At 39.9% G+C, this 26,174-nt stretch overlaps 1 protein-coding gene across 12 annotated transcripts in view; it reads right to left on the bottom strand.

The window, feature by feature from the left end:
- Positions 1–26,174, bottom strand: part of fbrsl1 (fibrosin-like 1) — an 856,957-nt gene that overhangs the window by 594,915 nt on the left and 235,868 nt on the right. For all 12 annotated transcript variants that reach the window (XM_078227185.1, XM_078227177.1, XM_078227182.1 and 9 more), the window contains one exon: positions 16,782–16,982. In XM_078227185.1, the coding sequence (XP_078083311.1) occupies positions 16,782–16,982 (201 nt within the window). The remainder of the gene's footprint in view (positions 1–16,781; positions 16,983–26,174) is intronic.

Below are 26,174 nucleotides of genomic sequence, written 5' to 3'. Positions count from 1 at the left end.
AAACTTCCTTGTGCTTCATTCACTTCCCCTATTAGCTGAATCACTAAGAAGTGCAATCTCCTTCCAAATAAGTGCAGCCAAAACTACTGGTGAAACATGAGCATTACCTATGGAGGTATTCAACAGAACTTTGCTTTCTTAAACTAGTATACAGTTCCAGCAGCCTGTACAAGTGAACTTACTCGAAAACAAACAAAATAATTTCCCATGTGGATGACTGGAAATAACACAATGAACCTTATTCAAGACACAAAAAATACATGTCCATCCCACCATTTTGAATCTATCAAGTAACTCTATGAGGCTCTCAAGGTCTGTACCTCTCAAATAGATTTTTTGACACAAACACCTTAAGAGATTTCACAGCAATGATAAAAATGGTGTCAAAAATATCACTCTCCTCACCAACCTTTTACTACTCCCTCCACCAATTGCAATTGGCACAGTGGTTAGCACTGGTTCCTCACAGCGTCAGGGATCCAGGTTTGATTCCCGGCTTGGGTCACTGCCCGTGCAGAGACTGCACTTTCTCCTCATGTCTGCGTGGGTTTCCTCCCACTGTCCGATAAAGTGTGCTGGTTAGGTGCACTGGCCATGCTAAATTCTCCCTCAGTGTACTCTAACAGGTGCCAGAGTGTGGTGGCTACGGGATTTTCACAGTAACTTCATTGCAGTGTTAATGTAAGCCCACTTGTAACACTAATAAATAAAGTTTAAATAATCATTCTCAGCCAAAATATTCAGGATATTATTGAAGTGTCCATAAAGTTTTTCTAGTTCTGTCTCTCAATAAAATTCAGAACTTCTCGTGATTCCAAAGGAATCAAATTCATGTTAAAATGGAGTCACTTCAAGATAAAGTCCCAAATTATTACTACTCAATAAATGCAATACATCCAGTTTCATCTTTGCTCCAATATTCTTGTCCCCCTATCTATCCCATCTTGCAGTTCGCTTTCTCTCAATTCCAACACACAACAATGATCAAATAATCTGGTAATGGAGGTTGTGTCGTCAAAGAATCTCTACCTCACCAAAGCTGAACCATAACTTCCTTTTCAACATTCTGTCGTCTAGATTGCATTTCACCACTGAAAGCCAAGCCATCATATAGCTGAAAGTTATTCATCAGCAGTTCTGATCTACACTTAAAACATTAACATATTTTAACTTCCATTCACCTCCTCCAGGAAAAAGGTGTTGTTATAGGAACTCTCACGGGTTCAAGCTATGTCTGCCCAGATATAAACGGTCTTTGTTCCAATTCTGCTCAGGTCTTCATATTCTTCCTCCTTTATTTATTAACTACACTTCCAATTCACACCCATTCGTCACCTTTACAGAAGCCATTCTCGACTCTAGCCTTCCTGGACTTGTGTCTGTACAAGTCTGCCATTGGGGATTACACAGGTATCAATTACAAGCCCAACTCCCAGAACAATCTTAATGATGTTTGATTCTCCCAGAAGCAAATCATATTATTTCATATTATCATATAAATCATATTATAAGCTGGGCTGAAAAATGGCAAATAGAGTTTAACCCTGATAAATGTGAGGTGATTCATTTTGGTAGGACTAATTTAAATGTGGATTACAGGGTCAAAGGTAGGGTTCTGAAGACTGTGGAGGAACAGAGAGATCTTGGGGTCCATATCCACAGATCTCTAAACGTTGCCACTCCAGTGGATAGAGCTGTGAAGAAGGCCTATAGTGTGTTAGCTTTTATTAACAGGGGGTTGGAGTTTAAGAGCCGTGGGGTTATGCTGCAACTGTACAGGACCTTGGTGAGACCACATTTGGAATATTGTGTGCAGTTCTGGTCACCTCACTATAAGAAGGATGTGGAAGCGCTGGAAAGAGTGCAGAGGAGATTTACCAGGATGCTGCCTGGTTTGGAGGGTAGGTCTTATGAGGAAAGGTTGAGGGAGCTAGGGCTGTTCTCTCTGGAGCGGAGGAGGCTGAGGGGAGACTTAATAGAGGTTTATAAAATAATGAAGGGGATAGATAGAGTGAACGTTCAAAGACTATTTCTTCGGGTGGATGGAGCTATTACAAGGGGGCATAACTATAGGGTTCGTGGTGGGAGATATAGGAAGGATATCAGAGGTAGGTTCTTTATGCAGAGAGTGGTTGGGGTGTGGAATGGACTGCCTGCAGTGATAGTGGAGTCAGACACTTTAGGAACATTTAAGCGGTTATTGGATAGGCACATGGAGCACACCAGGATGATAGAGAGTGGGATAGCTTGATCTTGGTTTCAGATAAAGCTCGGCACAACATCGTGGGCCGAAGGGCCTGTTCTGTGCTGTACTGTTCTATGTTCTATTTCCTCCAGTTACCCTTTCTCTATCACATCTACACTTTACTTAAAGCTTTTTCATCAACTGAGGTTTTCCTCTTGATTGTCCAAGAGGACTATTTGATCAATCTTCTGGGAATCTGAAAACAATTTTATAGCTTGTGTGGATCCTGATGGAAGGTTTGATGCTGTAAAGGCTAATATAATCTAAAATGGTTGTCCCATAACAGTTCAATGAGCATCACTAAATCTCAGACAGTTCCTTTAAGTTTAAGTTTATTTATTGTCACAAGTAGGCTTACATTAACACTGTAATGGAGTTACTGTGAGAATCCCCTAGTTGTCACACTCTGGTGCCTGTTTGGGTACACTGAGGGAGAATTTAACATGGCCAATGTAGCTAACTGGCACGTCTTTCAGACTGTGCGAGAAAACCAGAGCATTCGGAGGAAACCTATACAGACACGCAGAGACTGTGCAGACTGCACAGACAGTGACCCAAGCCAGGAATCGAACCTGGGTCCCTGGTGCTGAGAGGCAGCAGTGCTATCCACTGTGCCACAGTGCCGCCCTTCTTAGATAGTCCCTCAGGTTCAAGGATAACTTTCTTTTATTCCAGTCCAATGGGTTCTAAGGTGGTTGATTAATCCAATGTGCCATCTGTGGACAGTTCTGCCACATGCAGGCAGGCAGGTAGTGCTTGGAGCATCAAGTGTTTGGAGTTGTTAGGAGGTTTGTGGGCTCTCTCCCATGCCTTGACTTTGCCTCTGCATATTCCCAACGAAGTCTCTTGATGCGTTTCATGCCTTGTCAAATAAATCTTCTCCATTTTGGTCAGTCATAAACCAGGGAGGTCCACGAGTTAGCAGAGATGTTTGATCTCTTCAGGGATGTTTTGAGGACATTATTAAAGCATTTCCACTGACTTCCTGGGAGTCTCCTGCCATAAGAGGAGAGTAGCTGATTTAGGAGCCTGCTCTGAGGCATACAAACTACTCCACCCAACACAGCTTGGTTTTGAGGGATTAGCACCTCGGTGTTGGACATGTTGGCTTGGGAGAGGATGCGGCTGTCGGACCACCTTTCTTGGCACTGAATTTGGAGGACCTTGTAAAGGCACTGCTGGTGATTCATTTCCAATGCTTTTAGGCATCTGCTGTAAGTCGTTCAAGTTTCCAAAACACATAGGAGCTTAGAGGTCACTGCTGCTGGTAAATCATGGTCTTAGTCTAGGGTTTGAGATCCTGGTTCTCAAATGTTCTTTTCCACAGTTGGTCAAAGGCCAAGCTGGCACATAATGAATTGTGTTGTCAATGATACAGAATATAGGACCTGACTGAACACAGATGCAGTGTTTTCGCAGACTAGAAACTTCACTACGTCTCAAGAGAAAAGCATCAGCCCCATAGGCATCTGAAGGCAATGGTATAAAACCTGCCACAAAGAATAAGCACAGGAGATCCAACAATTCACCGATATTAACAACATGCATAGTTTCTTCAGTGCTGTAAAAGCCATCTATGGTCCACTCCACTGAGAACCGAACATGGGACGATGCTTATCAGGAACAGTGAAGCAGTTAGTGCTCACTGGAGAAAACATTTTGAAAAATTCCTCAACCAAGACTCTGTCTTTGACTTCCTCAGTTCCATTCTTCATAACCAGTCTGGCTCAGTCCTAGCATCACACCAGTCCAGAGGGTAATTGATAAAGCCATTCGATGGGTTGAGGAACAACAAAATCTCTGGGGCAGATGGAATCCCTGCTGAAATTCTGAAACATGGTGTGATGCACTCTGGTATGGCTGCTAAACTTCATATCCCTCATCTGGGAAGAGGAATGCATGCTGGTGGAGCTCAGGAATGATGTGGTTGGGACTATACTCAAAAGTAACCACATAGGAGTCTCACCTGCTGTTGAAGTATCTGCAATGATGGATGAGCTAGTGGCACAAATAGAGGTTAATGATTTAGATCTAATGGCCAATATAGAAACATGGTTACAAGGTGTTTAAGGTTGGGAAATAAATATTCCATGGTACACAATATTCCGGAAAGACAGACATAATGGTAAAAGATGACTTAAGGACATTAATGAACAAGGATCTGGCCTCAGAAGATCATGAAGTAAAATCAATATGGGTGTGAATTAAGGAAAAACAAGAGTCAGAAAACACTTGCGGGAATAGTTTATAGGCCCCTTAACCATATGTATAATATTGGACAGAGCATTAAACATGAAATCGTTTGAGCCTGTAAAAAGACAATGTAGTAATTGTGGAGACTTCATACTCATATAGATGGGACAATCAAATTGGTAAAAGTGGTGTAGAAGATGAGGTTGTAGATTAATTTCTTGGAGCAAAGTGTCGTGGAATTAAATAGGGATAAAAGCTATTTAGATCTAGCATTGTTTAATGAATCAGGGTTAATTAGTAATGTCATCAAGATCCACTGGGAAATAGTTATCATAATGCCACTGAATTCCATGTAATGTTTGAAACTACATGCTGCAATCATAAACAAGAATTTTAAACAAAGTCAATTTCATAGGTATGAGGGGCAACTGGCTAAAGTTAATTGGGTAAATAGGCTAAAAGGTGTGGCATAAATGAACAGTGAGAGACAATTACAGAAACAATTTACAATGTTCAAAAATACATTCCACTGAAAATCAAAAATTCAAAGACCCATCCGTAGCTCACTCAGGAGGTTACCTTTTCAATAGTTTGGTGCATCATTTGCTTGTTAATTACTGTTAGAGCTTTGTTGATTTTAGTTTATTTGTTATGGTAAAAAGTTACATTTTGTCAGTTGGCTTATTTCCATTGGTGTTATGGGAATTCCTTTCTTTTAATAAGTTATCAGTCTCTATGGGGATCATAATTATAGAAGTGACCAGACTTTAAAGTACTTCACTAGCTGTAACTCAGTTTCGAACATCCTGAGGTCATGAATGGTGCTACAAAGATGCACTTCTTTCTTAGTTTGGAATTTTTCTTTACAAAGAGCATGAAACTCTTGTCTATTTACTTTCTCCTACATCACTGTCAAAAGGCCAAAATGCTCCTTTTTAATTTATTCTTTCATAGGACGTAGGCATCACGGGAAAAGCCATCCCTAATCAACTGAATAGCTTGCTAAATCATTTCAGGGGGCAGTTAAGAGTCAACTACTCTGCTATGTCTCTGGAGTGGCATGTCGGCCAGACCAGCTAAGGAAGGCAGATTTCCTTCCCTTAAGTATGAGTGAACCAGATGGGTTTTTGCAACAATGGTTTCAATTGGTTTCAATTCCAGATTAATTGAATTTAAATTCCATCAGCTGCTATGGTGGGATTTGAACCCTTGTCCCCAGAACATTAGCTTGCACCTCTGCATTATGCCACTATCTCCCCATTTCATTCCATCAGAATCAATGATTGAGGTGAACTTTCTTTAAGCTAGTATGCCATAATTGTTGTTCATCATGTAATTCCCTCCATAACGGGGAACCAAAGGCAGGAGTGGTGACTACAGCATTGAACACCCTCCATTCTGTTCACAAGCCTGTACCATCACTTCCTGTGACCTGCCAATTTAACTGTCAGCCCATTCACACTATGACCGTACCATCTTTGTTCTCCTTGATGACAACAAGGTGGCAAGTGTTAGAATGGCACCAATATGAACAGGAAGGTGGGAAGGATACGGAGGAACCTTGAGAGGGGGTGAAGAAGCTGGCAAATCCGAGGATGTGGAGGTCTGTTGTCCTTAATTATTTCACTGAGGCCCTACCATTATGACACCCAGCTGAGAGTAGGAAGTTAATGGTAGAAGGCTGCAGCTGGGGATCCAAGGGGAAGGTCCTCAGCAGCCAGAGGGGGAGTGGGAATTGGAAGACTCCAGGCATGATCAAGATGCAAAGGGGTTTTGGACATGATCAGCTGAAGGCCCTGGCTAGGGAAGCTGAAAGCTTTCGCTGAGGCTTTGTGGAAGCTCCAGCTCTTCATGGCCCACAAGAAGTTTAAAAATATGCAAAGTTGTAAAATCTATCTGGGCCTCTTCTGGTCAGTTGGCTCCACATTTCTGCCGCTGGGTAATACAGTGTAGAATACACCTCCACATTCCCCAGCACCATGGCATGGTTAAAAATATGTCACAGAACCAATGGAATTTAAAACAAGTCGTGCCTCACAAATTTGATAGAATTTTTTGAGGAGGTAACTAAGTGTGTTGATGAAGGTAGGGCAGTTGATGTCATATACATGGATTTTAGTAAGGCGTTTGATAAGGTCTCCCATGGTCGGCTTATGATGAAAGTGAGGAGGTGTGGGATAGAGGGAAAGTTGGCCGATTGGATAGGTAACTGGCTGTCTGACCGAAGACGGAGGGTGGTGGTCGATGGAAAATTTTCGGATTGGAGGCAGGTTGCTAGCGGTGTGCCGCAGGGATCAGTGCTTGGTCCTCTGCTCTTTGTGATTTTTATTAATGACTTAGAGGAGGGGGCTGAAGGGTGGATCAGTAAATTTGCTGATGACACCAAGATTGGTGGAGTAGTGGATGAGGTGGAGGGCTGTTGTAGGCTGCAAAGAGACATAGATAGGATGCAAAGCTGGGCTGAAAAATGGCAAATGGAGTTTAACCCTGATAAATGTGAGGTGATTCATTTTGGTAGGACTAATTTAAATGTGGATTACAGGGTCAAAGGTAGGGTTCTGAAGACTGTGGAGGAACAGAGAGATCTTGGGGTCCATATCCACAGATCTCTAAAGGTTGCCACTCAAGTGGATAGAGCTGTGAAGAAGGCCTATAGTGTGTTAGCTTTTATTAACAGGGGGTTGGAGTTTAAGAGCCGTGGGGTTATGCTGCAACTGTACAGGACCTTGGTGAGACCACATTTGGAATATTGTGTGCAGTTCTGGTCACCTCACTATAAGAGGGATGTGGAAGCGCTGGAGAGGGTGCAGAGGAGATTTACCGGGATGCTGCCTGGTTTGGAGGGTAGGTCATGTGAGGAAAGGTTGAGGGAGCTAGGGCTGTTCTCTCTGGAGCGGAGGAGGCTGAGGGGAGACTTAATAGAGGTTTATAAAATGATGAAGGGGATAGATAGAGTGAACGTTCAAAGACTATTTCCTCGGGTGGATGGAGCTATTACAAGGGGGCATAACTATAGGGTTCGTGGTGGGAGATACAGGACGGATATCAGAGGTAGGTTCTTTACGCAGAGAGTGGTTGGGGTGTGGAATGGACTGCCTGCAGTGATAGTGGAGTCAGACACTTTAGGAACATTTAAGCGGTTATTGGATAGGCACATGGAGCACACCAGGATGATAGGGAGTGGGATAGCTTGATCTTGGTTTCAGATAAAGCTCGGCACAACATCGTGGGCCGAAGGGCCTGTTCTGTGCTGTACTGTTCTATGTTCTATGTTCTATGATTTCTAAATCTAAAGCAGGCCCCTATACTTTTAGCAGAAGCTTCATCCAAGGCCTGAATTAACACTGCAAGTATAATGGCAATTGGGAATGCAGTAATTCAAATATTTTTACCCCTAATCCTCTCCCTTCTGTCCAGTGTGAGATGTGGGTTAAAACTTAGGCCAAAAAAATCTCAAACAGAGCATCCTTATATTTGCAAACCTCTGGCTTGAAGACAGGAATAAGTACTTCAGATTGCGGTTATATCCTTGATTTTCTTTCCAGCAGTGAGTGTTCTGGTATGGGAGAGTGTCAGTGCTCGAGGGAAAGATGAAGATTGTTGACACTTGGGTTGGAGACTATTTTATCAGAAAGCAGGTAAGAAGAGTCCATGGTATGGGCCAGTGCTTTGTATCTTCTTGTGACGGTAAAATCCATCAGTCTTGCTTGAATATTATATTTTAATTTTATGTCACTGCATTATCCAACAACGATGTAACTGCATATTATTAAGAAATATGAAGATCTTTCAACCCACCCCTTTTCTGTAATTGCGTTAGTTCTCTACTATTCACTTACTCTTTTTACTCCTCATTTTTACTACAAAATATCCGTCTATATTTCAGTCTCTGTTCCTGACAGAGTGCACACCCAAACATCCATCTGCTCTCTGCAGATTCAGATTAAACTGCAAAACATTTCTAGCTTTTTCTGTTTTGATTAAAGCACTTTATTAATATTAAACAAACAGTGAAGTTCTAATTAGATCTATGCTCGTTAGGAAAGAGTTTAATACAATAAACAGACTCCCTTTAGAAGACTATTCAGTGACTCAGTCACGAGAAGAGTCAACCAACATGGGGTAATGTAGAGTGGTAACTCAAAAAAAATTAAAATAAGTATCGCAGATGCGTGATAGTTGGGTACGACAGATTGGGAATTTGAGAGCTAATGTGCTGCAAAAATCATAGCTCAGAAAATAAGGATGAAATCTATTTTGTGTTTGGTGTACAAATTGTATGCCAAACATTGTATGTTAAATGTACTGTAGATAGATATTGATAATGGAAATATTGAACAGCTTTTTGGTAACAATCATCTTTTATGCTTCTTGAACTGAAGCCATAGTATATTAGAACTGGTGCAACCACACTATGGATTCAAAATAATTCAAAAACAGGAAATGAGAAAAATTATGAGCACATTTTGAGAATAGGACCATTAGTGATAGAAATGATGATACCACAGATAATGATGGACACGTCACAGAAATATTGAATAATTATTTTGCTACAGTTTTTACCAAGAAGATATAACAGGTAGGCATGTCATTGAATGACGGGAAGAGCAATGTGGTGTGCGCACTTAAAAGTTTAAAAAAAAGGGGGCGCACTGAATAAACTAAAGCAACTCAGAAAATAAAACTCCTGGACCAGATGGATAGAATGTGAATTTTAAAAGAATCTAGGCAAGAGAGAGCAAAAGCAATGTTCCTCAAATCTGTTAGAAAAAGGTACATTTCAAAAAGATTATTAATGTAATTCCTATATTTAAAAGGGGGACAGGACATGTCCCAGGAATTACTGACCAGTCAGCTTGATATCAATGTTAAGAAAATTACTAGTTTACAAACAATTTTCATAATGCCAGAGAGAGGAGGTTAGCAGAGGCCATATTTCTTTTGATCTAGGATCTAAAAGACTACAGTAACATTGCTGTGTCTTCAAACAGCTCTGTTCAACAGCACTACTGATAACATACGACCTTCTTGCCTCATCATAGGTAGCGAGGAAGTGATAGATCGAAATAAAGGGTTCTGATGAGCACAGAGGAGCGAACTGTTATGGTTGTCAATTCCATGAAAAAATTTATGCTTCCATCATGTCATTGATGAGAGATCCTGCAAGCCATCCCTACATAGAGGGCGGTATGGTGACACAGTGGTTAGCACTGTTGCCTCACAGTACAATGAGCCTGGGTATGATGCTCTTTTAGAGAGTCGGTGCAGACTCGATGGGTCAAATGGTCTCCTTCTGCATTGCAGGAATTCTATGGTTCTATGGAGATACTGTATCAAAGTTACCAAAACATACATAAAAGTGCACATATTGAAAAGAAAAAAGGTCTTCACTTAAATGCTACCTATTATTCACCAGCGGGCTACAAGTTAAGGGGTTACTTAGATATTTTCAGGTGCCACACACTATTTCCCATTGACAGACCAGATCATCAAAATCTCGATCAATATGAGTCACCAACTGGTCAATGGAAAATGTGGAAAAGACATCCAGGTTTACTTTGTCCATCAACTTTCCCTCAGTCTGGGAAATGCCTGGTAACCACAGCAAAACAGCCTGGTGTGGGGATCACAGGGGCCAACCTGCATTCCAACAGCATCTAACAGCACCTAACAATTAGTACCTAACAGCACTAACACTACTTACTCATCTGAGTTACTTGCCAGTGTCCAATAGCTCTACTCCCTTCCTTTTTTGCCTTTGTCCAAAAATATACCCCATCCCCAAAGAGAAAAGACAAAGTAACAGTTATTGTAAAAATCCATCAGGTGCTGTTCAGATGGTAAATAGGGCTCAATTCGAATTATCAAGCACAAGGCTGGCATATTGCCAGTTTTAATGAAATACACCAATTGAGGTTGGATTACGATTAGGCCCATCAATTTACTCAACTTTTGATCTATGTAGGATATCCTTCAGCATACTCTAAAATTGGTATAATATGAATAAAAATTAAACAGTTCACAAATCTGATTAGCCATTATAAAATGCACTGAATATTTTATAAGCTTTTTTTGTGCGTGTGTGATGGAACAGAGGTGAAAAGGAAAATTTACTTGCTCAGTGTTTAGTCTATTTAACTTCTATAGTCACATACTGTCAAGTGTACCAATTGAGTATAACTCCATGTGCGGTCCTGCACACCAAAAACAACTTCAAGTATTTGGCAAATGTCCTGTACCACACTCTGTTAGACTTACTGAACACAAAGCAGCATTAAAGCACTTTGGCACGAAGGACCAAATGGTTTTGTTTACCAAAGACACAAACATAAAAACAGTCAAACTGACATTATAAAACTCAGGAAGCGGACATAATTTACTGATTACTGGTGTATTTCTAAATAAGCTTTAAAGAATAGCACTTCCTCAAGATGTCCTCTACTATACCAAGTTACTCAAAAGTATACCAAAGCACACTCCTTCATTCTACAGCAACAGTGCAAAAAGAGCTGTGACAAGTAGTGATTCCTCACTTGGTTTCCACTGCAGCATTGTTTTCTTGAAAGATCAAATGTCAAGGAATAATTAAGTACACAGCAGTCCACAGAGAGGATACTTTATGTACATCCATGTTGCAAATTTTATTGCTACAACTGAAATTCACAGTAAATATATAAACCAGAATCCAGCCCAACATCTTAATGGGGGATTTGAGAAAAATCATTTTCTCACAGGATGGTGGGAAACTGGAACTCACTGCTTGAAAGGGCGCTGAGGCAGGGACCCGCATAAATACGAAAGACTGAAGGGCCTCTCTGTGCTGTAAAGCTCTATGACTCTGTGATTAACAATATCAGCTAAAATGGAGACAGGAAGGGAAATTGGGTAGTCAGCAATTACATTAGAATCGGGTTAAGAAAGCAGAAGGTGAATCTCACAGACAAGATGAGCCTTCAGAGGGAAGAGAGGATAGAACCTAGCATCAAATTCGAGGTTAAGCAAGGGAACTGTAGAGGAAGCTCATCTCTGTGGGCTAGGGGAAGGGAAGGAAGTGGCACTATTCAAAGTCCTATGGGACACACTTGGTTGTGCAGATATTGTCTAAACAGAATTTTTCTGATGGATACATGTGGCAACATCTAATATATCTGCTAAGCTGAATTACAATGATAGGGATTCTGAAATTAAGAGCTCATTACATTTAGAGTCATAGAGTTATAGAGGTTTACAACATGGAAACAGGCCCTTCGGCCCAACTTGTCCATGCCACCCTTTTTTTTTAAACCCCTAAGCAAGTCCCAATTGCCCGCATTTGGCCCATATCCCTCTATACCCATCTTACCCATGTAACTGTCTAAACGCTTTTTAAAAGACAAAGCACAGCACCCGCCTCTACTACCACCTCTGGCAGCTTGTTCCAGACACTCACCACCCTGTGTGTGAAAAAAATTGCCCCTCTGGACCCTTTTGTATCTCTCCCCTCTTACCTTAAACCTATGCCCTTTAGTTTTAGACTCCCCTATATTTGGGAAAAGATATTGACTATCTAGCTGATCTATGCCCCTCATTATTTTATAGACCTCTATAAGTTCGCTCCTCAGCCTCCTACGCTCCAGAGAAAAAAGTCCCAGTCTATCCAGCCTCTCCTTATAACTCAAACCATCAAATCCCAGTAGCATACTAGTAAATCTTTTCTGCACTCTTTCTAGTTTATTAATATCCTTTCTATAATATGGTGACCAGAACTGTACACAGCATTCCAATGTGGCCTTACCAATGTCTTGTACAACTTCAACATGACGTCCCAATTCCTGTATTCAATGTTGTAACCAATGAAACCAAGCATGCTGAATGTCTTCTTCCCCACAGTAAATGGTCCATTTACTTGGACAATGGGTAAACTAAAGCTCACAGGTAATGTGGTTTCACAGAATGGTCTGCAACACTGATTTAAAAACAAATATCTAACTTAAAGTTAAAAATGCAATAGGACACAAAGATCATCCAAGTGCAAGCATGTACATGATGTACCAGAGTGCTCAGGGCACGCAGTCATTATAATTGAATTGGTACAACTAACAACATGGCTCAAAAAACACATCGAGAGAAACACTCCCATAGAAAAACCTATTTTAGAACCCATTAGACATTGGTAGCAAGCAATTTTCAACTATACCTCACCTAGCAGCAGCAAACAGTATTAATGACTGCAAATAACATTTTAAGGGTTAGCACTTCAGCTGCTGCCTAGACCAGAAAATTCCTCTCTGAGCTGACTTAACACTCAGCTCTTGCAATATAATGTTGACACAGAACTAATTGCGCAATAATAAAACTGCACAAATGTAGAAAGCATCTATTTTCCTGTAATACTCTGGGCTACCAAAATCAGCAATTCTGCGCTGAGTTGATAAATAACAATTGAGGAGGACGTTGGACACCAGAACACCATTGGTGTGGTGGGTTTGTGAGAATGAAGGGGACAAGTAATTCAGTCAAAGCTCTCACGTTCACTATGCTGGCTAGAAAGTACAAGTGATCACAGGAAAATATATTGTCATCGATGCTCATTTGTTGGGCTAGCATTTAATAGAGCAGCCACTCCATGAACTACTGGAGGGCTGGTAGTTTACACAGAGCTAATTTCCCTAAAAGAGTCAGCGCCACCAGGAAATCTAACGGCAGGTGGCGGAGTGGGGGGTGAAAAAACCTAAATGTTTCAATTCTGCTTAGTTTCCCTCTGCTCTATCCCACTCCAAGCAACAAGGGGAGGAGTGGTCTCTAGGCCTCCAAAAAGTGAGGGAGGGGATGGCATGAAACAGGAAACTAGAGTTGCATGTTACAAGGGTGCTACAGTAATCATGGGTGGTTTTTAATCTACATATATAGACTGGGTAAAGCAAATTAGCAATAATATTGTGGAGGGTGAATTCCTGGAGTGTGTACAATGTTTTTTTTAGATCAGTATATAGAGGAACCAACTAGGGAACAGACTATCCTAGATATGGCACTGTGCAATGAGAAGGAGTTAATTAATAATCTTGATGTACTGGGTCCTTTAGGAAACAGTGACCATAACAGGATGGACTTCTTCTTAAGGATGGAAAGTGAAGTAGTCCTATCCAAAACTAGGGTCTTGAATCCAAACAAAGGAAACTACGAAGGTAGGAGGGGTGAGTTGACTCAGATAGATTGAAGAACTTCATTAAAAGGCATGTTGGTAGATAGGCAATGACTAATACTTAAGGAATGAATGTATGCGTTGCAACAGTTATACATTCCTTCCTGGAAGTGGACCAACCATAGCTTACAAAAGAAATTCAGGATAGTATTAGATCCAAAGAAGTCATAAAAACATGCTGTAAAAAGTAGCAAGTCGGAGGATTGCAAGAAGTTTAGAATTCAGCAAAAGAGGACAAGAGATTAATTAAGAGGGGAAAAAGTATGAAAATAAACTTGCAATGAACATAAAAGCAGACTGTAAAAGCTTTAAAGTTTGTGAAAAGATTAGTGAAGACGAATGCAGGTCCCTCAGAGTCTGAAATGAGAAAAAATTATCGTGAACAAGGGGAGGGCAGAGCAATTAAACAACTACTCAGTTCTGTTTTCAGAGATGAATACACAACTAACTTCCCAGATATGTTAAGGAGCAAAAGTCTAGTGAGAAAGAGGAATTGAAGGATTTTAGCATTGCTAAAAAAAAAACTTGTGCTGGAGAAAGCAATGGGACTGAAAGTCAATAAATCTCCAGGGCCAGATAATCTGCATCCCAGGATACCAAAGAAGGTTGGCATGGAAATAGTGGATGTATTGGTTGTCATCTTCCAAAATTCTATAGATTCTGGAACAATCCCGGCAGATTGGAGGATGGCAAATGTAACCCCACTATTTAAAAAAAGGGGGGGGGAAGCAAGGAATTACAGACAAGTTAGCCTAACATCAGTAGTAAGGAATATGTTAGAGTCTATTGTAAAGGATGTGATAACATGACAGTTAGAAAATACTAACAGAATTAGATAAATATGGATTATGAAAGGGAAATCAAGTTTGACAAAACCACTGGAGTTTTTTTGAGGATGTAACTAGCAGAATAGATAAGGGTGAACCAGCGGACGTGCTATATTTGAATTTTCAGAAAGCTTTTGAGAAAGTCTCACATAAGAAGTTAGTGTGCAAAATTGAAGCACATGTGATTGATTGCAGGTAATATCTTAGCATGGAATGAGGATTTGTTAGCAGACAGGAAAGACAGAGTAGGAATAAATGGGTTTTTGAGAGTGGCTGGTGTAGAAAGGGGAGTATCGCAGGGATGAATGCTTGGGCCAAATAGGCTTGTATCCTCTGGAATTTAAACGTATAAAATTCTGACAGGGCTGGATGAGGAGAAACTTCATTCAGTGTGGGGAACCTGTGGAATTCTCTACCAGAGAAGGCTGTGGAGACCAAGTAACTGAATATATTTAAGGAGGAAATAGATGGATTTCTAGACTGTACGGGCATTAAGGAGTATGGTGAGAGAGCAGGTGTATGGCACTGAGATAGAGGATCAGCCGTGATCATATTGAATGGTGAAGCAGACTCAAAGGGCCAGATGACCCACTCCTGCTCCCATTTTCTATGTTCCTATTCTGTCCGAATTACCTCATCAATTTTCCCTCTTTTCACCTAATCCTCTCTCATTTATTTTGTCTAAATCCAAAAAAATTAATTTCCTTTTTGTTTCTCGTTCAAAGTGCTATATTTAAAAATTTTCATTAGCTGAGAAACAAGCTAACTGAAATCAGGGAACCTAAAAATGAACTCACTTGCAACATAGATGTAACCCAGATTAATTTTTAGATCAGTAGAAAAATGTTAAACTCCGAGGGGCCCTGTCAAATTAATACAATTTTGTGTTTCCTAGAGCAAGGTAGCACCTAGGCAACTAGGGTCAAAACCTGAGCAGATTAATTCTATAAATGTGGTTGATCTGTTGAAGTAGTTTCCCAGAGGAATGAATATAAATTCTAAACTAATCCAATGCACGTTGCTTAAAATAAAAGCAAATCAATGAACTTCAACCCATAATCAGTTTGGAATTTAACACAATTGTCTCGCATGCCTAAGTTGGCACTTTGCCAATTTGTACTCTTCTGTGTATGTGCTATGCCATTTTAGACAGCATACTATTTAGCCAACACTGAAGTCAAGTATCTCCAGAGGTATAATTTGTATTATTTTTGAAGAACTGTCACATTGGATATACTTTCATTTTCCTTGTAAGAGCTGAGGGAGAAGAATATCACTTACTTCCCTTTCTTGGTCAAAGGGAAGATAACTTACACATGACTTGATATTACTGTTCACGTAAAGCAAGAACTTACTTTGTTCTCAAAGCCAAGATTTTGAACGAGACATCAAGTGAGTTTGTACTTGTTTAAATCTACATCACTCTTTGTACCTTCATACTATTTAACAATTATAAATTACCCAGGATTGAAATACAGTCAGTTGAAATCTTGTAACGTACATGTGATTTGATTCTGAATCTCCAGTTGAATGTTTACTTTAACTTTTAAAGCTCACAAGAATATGTTGACAAAGGAAGTTCTGATAATTTGCTTATCTGGTTTGTGCATTACACTTCCCGTGTGGTTTTCTGTCAATTTCCTGCCACATGCTGCCCCAAATTAACACAAAGAAAATTGTGAAATGAATGTCAAGCTACGAAAACAGCCACCTTTTGCCAACCAAGTAATGGATTTTCAATAAAATAGGGCATTAGACTGACAGTATATTCTGTTGAAGCAAAAATACAGCAAAAAAGAGAGTATAAATCAACAGCATTTAATTATAGACAACAACCAGTGCTGGCTAGAATTTGAAAATATCAAATGCCAAAACAAGACAATCATTGCCTCAAGTTCCTTGCCTTATTATATTTCATCTACCGCACTACATCTTAAAGGAGGAAAGTGCAGTTTCTTTATGCAAATGTCTCTTACTACAATGGTCACTGAACGCAGATTATGAAGTCATTATGTCCACTGTAACTTGGCTGGCTTATCCGAGAACAGTTCAATTTTTCACTTAAGTCACCAATTATATCACTTTTAATGGATTTGGTATGTCTCAGGATTTTATGGAATGGGAGCAGTATACAACAAACCAAACTTGGCCAATATTTGTACTGAGCTAGCCCTTCATTACAATGGGAATTAATATACTGTATTAAATGAAAATATAAACAAACGTGATTTTAAAATCCTATGAAGATGATCCACATTCTTGTACAAACATTGCTGTTCAAACCAGTGCAGCCTCCATTACATACATACAAATGAAAGAGGTACACTTCACAGACCTGCGTAGAGTTCTTCAATGGAACTTTTTTCTTTGTTCGATCCCTCCCCTGATCTCGTCCTCTATCAAAGGTGCCATTTCCATTCTCATGCCCATTTTCACTTGGTTCTGCCAACATGCCATTTGCCACCTGCCGTGGTTTCTTCCCAACTTGCTTCTCCCACTTTTCATTTCGTTCTTGTGGTCTAAGTGCAAGGTCCTTCTGAAAAAATTAAAGAATAAGCATTTGAGAAAACAAATAATTGAATCTTCTCTTAGTTATTAAATCACAATGTATGAGTGTCTCCTCCTTTTGCACTCCCCCCCCCCCCCCCAAAGTGATGGTTACATGGATACTGTTTCATGTGCATTGGTAACCTTTCAATAGTTTACCTAAGTGATGTTTCTGCATTGACAGCAAGGTGACACATGGTTAGTTCTGCTGCCTCAAGCACCAGGGACTCAGGTTCAATTCCAGCCTTGGGTCATTGTCTGTGTGGAGTTTGCACATTCTCCCCTGTCTGTGTGGGCTTCCTTCGGGATGCTCTGGTTTCCTCCCACAGTGAAAGATGTGCAGGTTAGATGGATTGGCCATGCTAAATTGCCGCTTAGTGTTAGGGATGTGTGGGTTAGATGGATTAGCCATGCTAAGTGCACGGGTTATGAGATAGTGCCATGTGTTTTAGCAGTAACCATGACAGTGATTATATATTAGAATGCTTGATTTCTTCCGTTTACCCCCACCTTTGGAATGCTCAAGTCAATTGTCCTAGATAAGATTAGTTAATTTAGCACACATCTTCCTAGTCCCTTGCCGGAAGTACTATTTGGGTTTGTACTGAGCAATCAAGTTTAAAGTTCAGAAATACGTAAACAAAATATGGTTTTGAATAGATTGTACTGTAATTAATCACAGCAGATTTTGCATAAATGAAGACCTTTGAACATGGCATCTTCATCAGTATGAAATGCTACTGACTAGGTTGCAAGTAAATAAGCTCAGAGATAGAAACAAATTGAAGAAATTCAAGCCACCAATAACTGTATTACAGAAAAGCTGCTTTCTAACAAGTCCAGTGTTGTAAGACCCTGCTTCTCAAGCTCTTAAACTTCTACTTCAAAAGATAATTAAATGCAAGAGCTATATTCCCTGATTTGCAGCAAACTATTTTGACAACTTTTCAAGTAACGTATTCACATATTGTAAACTGTAGACAGAGGAGACTTTATACCCATGGAAATCCTAACAATTCTGTACAGGTGATACGCAGGATCCCGACTCGCAATAAATATTAGGAAGTGTCACATTGAGTCTCAAAACACAGCCACGCCACACTTCCAAGAAACCCACAGCAGGGGTGCGCTGCTGGTGGGACCAGAGAATCCTGCCGCTGTGAACGACCGGAGAATTCCAGTCATAGTTGCTGTCCATTTTAAATAGTTTACAACTTCCTTATTTCATCTGCAATTTGTAACCATAAATCTTCAGATGGCATGGTGTCATCCTGGGCACAAGAGAGACAGTAAGAAGTCTCAAGCACCAGGTTAAAGTCCAACAGGTTTATTTGGTAGCACAAGCTTTCGGAGCACTGCCCCTTCATCAGGCAAGTGAGGAGCTGTGTTCACAAACAGGGCATACATAGATACAATTTACAAGATACTGGTTGGAATGCAAGTCTTTACAGGTAATCAAGTCTTAAAGGTACAGACAATGTGAGTGGAGCACAGGTTAAAGAGGTATGTATTGGTTCCAGCATCGCCACATCATCACTAGAGAGACAACATCTTAATCAGAAGGTAGGCAAGGTTTGAGCAGCGTAGATCTGCCTCATCATTTTCTCCTGTTGTTTGTGAAGTGCTCAATATCTTTCAACTTCTTGGAAGTGAAGACTGAAATTGGAAATCCATTCTCAATTGACAACTGAATATTGTTCTTCCAAATTCTGAGCCACTTATGAAATACAAGGAATTCAAGGAGACATACAGTGGGTTACTCCAATCCCTTTATGGGGTGTACTGTTAAGTGAAGTACTTGAGAACTAACAAATTCGTTGCACACAGATAGTTCAACTGACTGCCAGTCACTGCTTGAAATACAAAACCACAACCACATCACACTGTACTGCCACTGTAATATTAAAACTACTGAGGGAGCAAAGCCAAGTTACTGCTTGAATAAAACTGTACATCCAACTTTTAAAGATATATTACAAATGTTTTACAAGTTGCTAGCTACTTACTATAAATCTTACTGACAGCCCTGTCTGTGTGAATGACTGTTCAGGTGTGCTGAAGGCTTTGCTATTCCTCATGAATTAATTCCTTGTTATAACAAAAGAATTACACAAAAATAAATCTCTGAAAGCTCTTTGTTCAACTCTTATTAGTGATTTCATGAAAACTAATTGAGACAAATTTGAACATGAAATATGTACACCGAATTAATCCTATGCACAGAACTTAAAACTTCCTTCATGCATTTGTTTCTTAAATGGATTTTACAGGCCTCATTGCTATGGTGATGTCAATATTCATAGTCGTAATGAATGGGCAACATTGTTGGGTCCATTAATTTACTCCTAGATTATAGATTAGTTTGCATGTGTTACAGCACACAAAATCAACCTCCATATCAATTAAGTCACTGAAAGCTCAATGAAACCATTCGTAAACGTTCAAAATGTGCTTATCGAGCAAGATGAGACAGACACCCATGTCTCTGTGACTTATCTACACTGACAAGGAAAATATAATTTATTTCCTATAAATATGCCAACCGTTCTCTGTACATCCCTTTGTATTTCAGGCCAATATGCTGGTCAAAATTCAGTGTACCAACTCATCATGCTTCAGTAAACGGATAATCAAAGTGTTAAATGTCATTCAAATGCAGAATTTGATTTTTTTTTCCATGGGCTCCATTCCAAAATACAGATACAAATCTCTTGGGAGTCTCCTATGAGATTGCAAACATATGAAAATTTACACTGGGTTATTAGAAGTAAAGTGGCCAGGAACATTATGAAAACACAAGGCGAAAGCAAGAACGTATCCGTCAGCTACTTCAATAAACAGAAGAAACTCTAAACAAATAAAGTTAAATACTCCTACAGATTATATCCAAAGTTCAGCAAAACTTGAAACCACTCAACCTGAAAAAGGACTGCAAAACTCTAAACATCAAAAGGTTGTGTTGAAATGCAAACATACAAATTAGGAATAGGAGTAGGCCATTCTGCCCAAAACTATCCCACTATATAAGGCAACTACCCCACTATTAAAGTTAATTTATGATCTGATTGTGGCCTCTACGTTCCTGTCTTCCCCCTATACCCTTTTGACTCCTTTTCAGTCAAGAATATATTCAACTCAGCCTAAAAAACATTCAATGACCCTGCCCCCACTGTTCTCTGGGAAGAGGATTCAAATACATTTCTGAAGCCCCATTTAAATGGTAAACATGATTCTGTTCTTATGACAATATTGGATCTATCTGTGGAGAATCCTTAAGCTATTAGGCAGAACAGCTGCAGAACAGTAAAAGTGGCCAGACCAATTATAATCTGGGGTCAGCGAGCATTTTCAGGCTGAATGGGACAGGTTCTAATTTTATTTGATTGATTGCTTAAAAAGTAATTTTGCTGGGAGGATCAGTAGGCTATGATTTTGACTTTCATTGCTGTCTGTCCGTTCAACTCAGTCATTATGATTGGGAGACATCTGCAGAGGTGAATATGAAAGAAAAATCTGTCTCTTCCCGTGTTACAGGGTTCCTTGATCATGAAGAGAGCTGATCTAACGGGGAAATGTCTTTAACCTAAGTTATCTTACAGCACACAATGTTGAATCATAGAATCCCTAAAATGCAGAAGGAGCCCACTCGGCCCATCGAGCCTGCACCGAAGAAGATTAAAATACAGTGATATATTTTAAGCACCATAAAGAATCATCAGCAAAAATGAATAGAGGGTTGGAAAATAGGTGAAGGGGCCATTGTTATTAAGTAGGAATAGCGTTCAAGACAGAATAGAGCCTGGAATTCTCCAGAGTTAATAGAACCAGGGGATAAACCATCAATTATGCTACTTATGGGTCAAGCAACGGGAAACTAGATAGCTATGAACATAGATTGGTAGGAGACCAGCCAACAATAACTCACGTGGAAATGAGCATTAGAGGCTATGGAGCTGTTGGATAGCAAAATGGAAGATTCACTCAAGTGTTTAACAATAGAGTTCCAGAGATATACAACACATACAACAGGATAATCAGTTGGGTAGCCATGCTGAAAACCATACAGGCAAGTCATGGATTGGATAAGCACTGCCCAGCTGATGGATAATTTCAGAATTAACAGTAACTTTTGAAACAAAGAAAATTTAACAGTGGCAACAAAGGTAAAAGCAAAATACTTCAGATGCTGTAAATATAAAGTCAAAAACAGGAAGTGCTGAAAAAACTCAGCGATTCTGGCAGCATTTGTGGAGAGATGGGAACAGAATTAACGTCGAGTCAAATATTACTCTAAAGAAGTCATATTCGACTCAAAAAAAAGTTTCTCTCTCCACAGATTCAAAGTTTTTCTAGCACTTGGATTTATTTGGTTCCTTTCCAAACCTCAGGATGTCCCAAAGTGCTTTACAGCCAATTAAGTTTTTTTAAAAGGTGGTCACTCTTGTAATGTTAGAAATACAGCATCCAATTTGTGCACAAACTCTCACAGACAACAATGCAACAATGATCCAAACTGCGTTTTTTAACGTGATGGATGTTGTTGGATAGATACATGTGAGCATATGAATTCAGAGAAGTAAGCTCGAGCCTGCTCTGCCATTAAATAAAATTATAGTTGATCTGATTGAAACCTCAACTCCACCTTTCCCACAATAGCCAGTCACCTTCATGTTTATCAAGAATATATCAACCTCCGCCTTAAAAATCTTTAAGGACTTTGCTTCCATCATCCTTTGAGGAAGAGGTTTCCAAGGACTCACGACCATCAGTGAAAAGATTTCTCCTCATTGCGGTCTTAAATAAGCAGCCCCTTATTTTTAAACAGTGACCCCTAGTTCTCGATTCTCTCAGAACAGGAAATGTCCTTTCCACATCCACATAGTCAAGACCCCTGAGGATTTTATATGTTCTAATCAAGTCACCTCTTACCCTTCCAAACTCTAGCGGATCCAGGCCTAGCCTGTTCAACCTTGTCTCTTAAGACAACCTTGCTTTGCAGGTATTAGCCCAGTAAACATTCTCTGAACTGCTACCGATATATTTACATCATTCATTAAATAAGGAGACCAATACTTTACTCCAGATGTGGTCTCACCAATGCCCTGTACAACATTCCCTACTTTTGTATTCAATTCTCCTCACAATAAACGATAATATTCTATTGGCTCGGTTTAATGTCTTAGTTGAAAGACAGCAGTTCCAACACTGTTATGTTTTCTCAGTACACCTTTGAGTGTCACATTAGATTATAGTGCTCAAGTCTCAAGCTCCAGCTGAGTCATGGTCTAATAATTTCAGAGGGAGAGAATGGTAAACTAGAAACAGGAACCATCATAGGAATCATAGAATCCCTACAGTGCGGCTGAGGCCATTTGTCCCATTGAGTCTGCACCGACAAGATCCTTCTTCCCCACGCAATCCCCGTAGCCCAACACGTTTAACGTGGCTAATCCATCTAACCTACATACCCTGGGACACTAAGGGACAATTTAGAATTGCCAATCCACCTAAGCAGCACACCTTTGGACTGTGGGAGGAAACCAGAGCACAGAGGAAACCCATGCAGACACACAGGGAGAACATGCAAACTCCACACAGTCACCCAAGGCTGGAATTGAACCAGGTCCCTGGAGCTGTGAGGCAGCAGTGCTAACCACTGTGCCGAAACAGACAACAGTGCCATCCCTTTATGCTTGACAAAGATTGTATGTTTGGCACAGATTGTTGCACTGCATTTAAGTACCTCTATTTCACAAATTAGCAGTTTAAACTAGATTCTGTTTTCGAGGGCTTTAAGAATTGGATCCAAGCGCAACAGATATAGATGCAACCTGCGGGTAAGAATGCCCAACTAATATAAAGAAATAGATTATATGAGTAGGATTATGCTGTTAGTGCTTCTTTAGTCCTTAATGCTACCATTAACACTCCCTTTATCTTGTGTCCATGATATTTTGTCAAAGTCTCCTTAGTTCCAACATATCCCTGACCTTCTATTCTGCCACATGCTCCAACTCCCTCTCCAACAATATAATTCATTACATTTCTATCCCTCCTCAGTTTTGAAGAAAAATCATATGGACTTCAAGCGTTGATTCTGTTTCGCTCTCTGAAGATGCTACCAGACCTGCTGAGTTTAGCCAGCATTTTCTGTTTTTCTAATGAGCAGGGATCTGGCATCTAATCCCTTGGAAAAGTATGTATTTTTTGTTTAAAAGATCTACAGAGAAAACCATTCACAGGACCTGTGAATGGCACGGTAGCAGTGGTTAGCACGGCTGCTTCACAGCTCCAGGGACCTGGGTTCGATTCCCGGCTTGGGTCACTGTCTGTGTGGAGTTTGCACATTCTCCTCGTGTCTGCGTGGGTTTCCTCCGGGTGCTCCGGTTTCCTCCCACAGTCCAAAGATGTGCGGGTTAGGTTGATTGGCCGTGCTAAAATTGCCCCTTAGTGTCTTGAGATGGGTAGGTTAGAGGGATTAGCGGGTAAATATGTAGGGATATGGGGGTAGGGCCTGGGTGGGATTGTGGTCGGTGTAGACTCGATGGGCCGAATGGCCTCTTTCTACACTGTAGGGTTTCTATGATTTCTATGAGGACCTCAATGGCTGCAGTGTCAGTTTAATCCTTTCATGTGCTGGTTCAAAGGTACATAATTTAGATTAAATTCGATAGTTTATGGTTACTTCCCTCTCCTAACAAATGACTTGGAGCCATTTATTTTCCTAGCAGGTGAAAACTTCAAATCACTTAAAAAATACAGTTTTGTTTATGGTCGCATGTGGAGTTTTCACCTGCTGGGAAAGTATACGACATAACCAATATTGATCATTATCTGAGGTGCCATGGACACAAAGTGGAAAGCCTATGCATAAATCAAGTTAAACTGGGTATGCTGTTTGCTCAAAATGTTCTAACTCAGATTACTTAACACGTGAATCGAGGTAAGGATTTGTATGTCAAGTATGAGAAAAATATTCAGACCAGCTTGAATTTTAAGAATGGATAAAACTGGCTAATAACCCCTCAGAATGACCAAAATCCCAGCCCCAATAGGCAGAATTAGCCATTCTTACATGATCCTCCTGACTACAAAGACCATAATAGAAATGAAAAACAATTTTATATGAAAGAAAGAGTGATGGTCGAAATCTTGATGTATCCACATTATACTTGACTGTTCCCACTTTGAAAGGCAGCTTGCTTATTTTACAATCAATCTAAAAAGAAATCTGCCAGAGGCTGCTTCTAACTTTATTATTACTTTAAATAAATTGGAATTTCCTCTGAACAAATGGCAGGCAAAAGAAATTGAAATCATTTAATACTGACATCTTTTGGCTTAGCATAAAGTCATTGACTTGTGGGGGTGACTGTTAATGTACAAATTAATTGTTATTGAAAACTAAAAATGCCATTAGTTATTGTCTCTTAAGATTGAAATGGTGATCCCAGTGATGTTTGAAATCGCATTTAACAAAAGTACACATTCGCATGATTATGCTCCGAGTGGGGTAAGGGATGAAGAGGAGGGAAGTTTGGAGAAAGTTAGTCTTTTCCCTGCATTCCCGACAATGGTCCAGAGCACGAGTTTTAACTAAAGCATGAGCAAAAACTAAATTTGCTCTGCCATCTATTAAAATTCAAGGTAGGAATTCTAAATAAAGGCTTTCTATAACTCTCAAAAGGATAACTAGTATTTTGCACAGGAGCATTTTGTTAGCAATGGGACAAACTTATCTTGCAATTCTCTCTCGTGTGAAGAATAAAAAAAAGCTAATTGCTAACATGGCAACCAATCTGCTGTCAAGTTTTGATTTACAAGTGCAGTTCTGGTTCCTCTGCACTGTATTCACATGACTAGCAAGAGAAACAAGTTACGTCAAATACTGAGAAATAACTCCTTAGCCCAATTACAAAAGATCATTGATCACTCTTGCAACTCCACACAACCACCCACCCAACCCTACCAGTTCAGTCGGAAAGTTTTATGCATGATCCCACTTACCGAGAATAGAACTAATTTTTTCAGGATAAATATAAATCTGGAACAATCTAATTTAGAACTGTACTTAGAGAAACAGTCAAATAAACTGTATCAATGAGGTTATTGAAAAAATTATATTTTGGTTAATTTCTAAGGAGGAATTCTATTCTGTATTTAAAATGTTCAATTTGTCTTTGTCTACTGGGGAAAAGGCAGAATGCTTAGAGTTTTACATCTTCCTTTCAAATGCTTTAAAGGGATAAATACTGTGCACAATTACATGAATAGCTAAAGGGTTGAAAGTTCCTTATACTGAACTGGAGCCATTAAATACTAATGCACTGTTAAGAATTTTCCAGTCTTTCTTCATGTTTACATCAAAATTTGGCATGTCAGCTACGACTCTCACCAACTTTTACCGATGCACCAAAGAAAGCATTCTTTCTGGTTGTATCACAGCTTGGTATGGCTCCTGCTCTGCCCAAGACTACAGGAAACTACAAAAGGTTGTGAACGTAGCCCAATCCACCACGCAAACCAGTCTCTCATCCATTGACTCTGTCTTTACTTCTTGGAAAAGGAGCCAGCATAATCAAGGACCCTACGCACCCTGGACATTCTCTCTTCCACCACCTTCCGTCAGGAAAAAGATACAAAAGCCAGAAGTCACATACCAACTGACTCAAGAACAGTATCTTCCCTGCTGCCATCAGACTTTTGAATGGACCTTCCTTCATTAAGTTGATCTTTCTCTACACCCTAGCTATGACTATAACACTACATTCTGCACTCTCTCATTTCCTTCTCTATGAACAGTATGCTTTGTCTGTATAACACGCAAGAAACAATACTTTTCACTGTATACCAATACATGTGACAATAATAAATCAAATCAAATATGTAATGTACATACAGAAATTGGCCATTTGGTCATGGTGTTTATGCTCCACACAAGCATGCTCCCATCCCTTTTTCTAACCTTACTGGCATAATTTACTCTTTTCTTTCTTGTGTGTTTATCTAATTTCCCTTAGAAATCAGAGGGGAGAAGAAAAATTGGGAATTTTAGCCTTGATGAGTGATTTTTTTTGTTAGAAAACCGGACTGCAGAAATTATTTCCAGCTAAATTATAAGATTAGGGCACAGCAAGCACGTTCAAAGTAGGAAAAGGCAAATCAAGGACTAATATCAGGA

This window comes from Mustelus asterias, chromosome 13 (genome assembly GCF_964213995.1).
Source record: "Mustelus asterias chromosome 13, sMusAst1.hap1.1, whole genome shotgun sequence".
Classification (NCBI taxonomy): domain Eukaryota; kingdom Metazoa; phylum Chordata; class Chondrichthyes; order Carcharhiniformes; family Triakidae; genus Mustelus; species Mustelus asterias.
The sequence above is the reverse complement of the archived record's forward strand: the minus strand, read 5'-3'. Positions and strand labels throughout refer to the sequence as shown.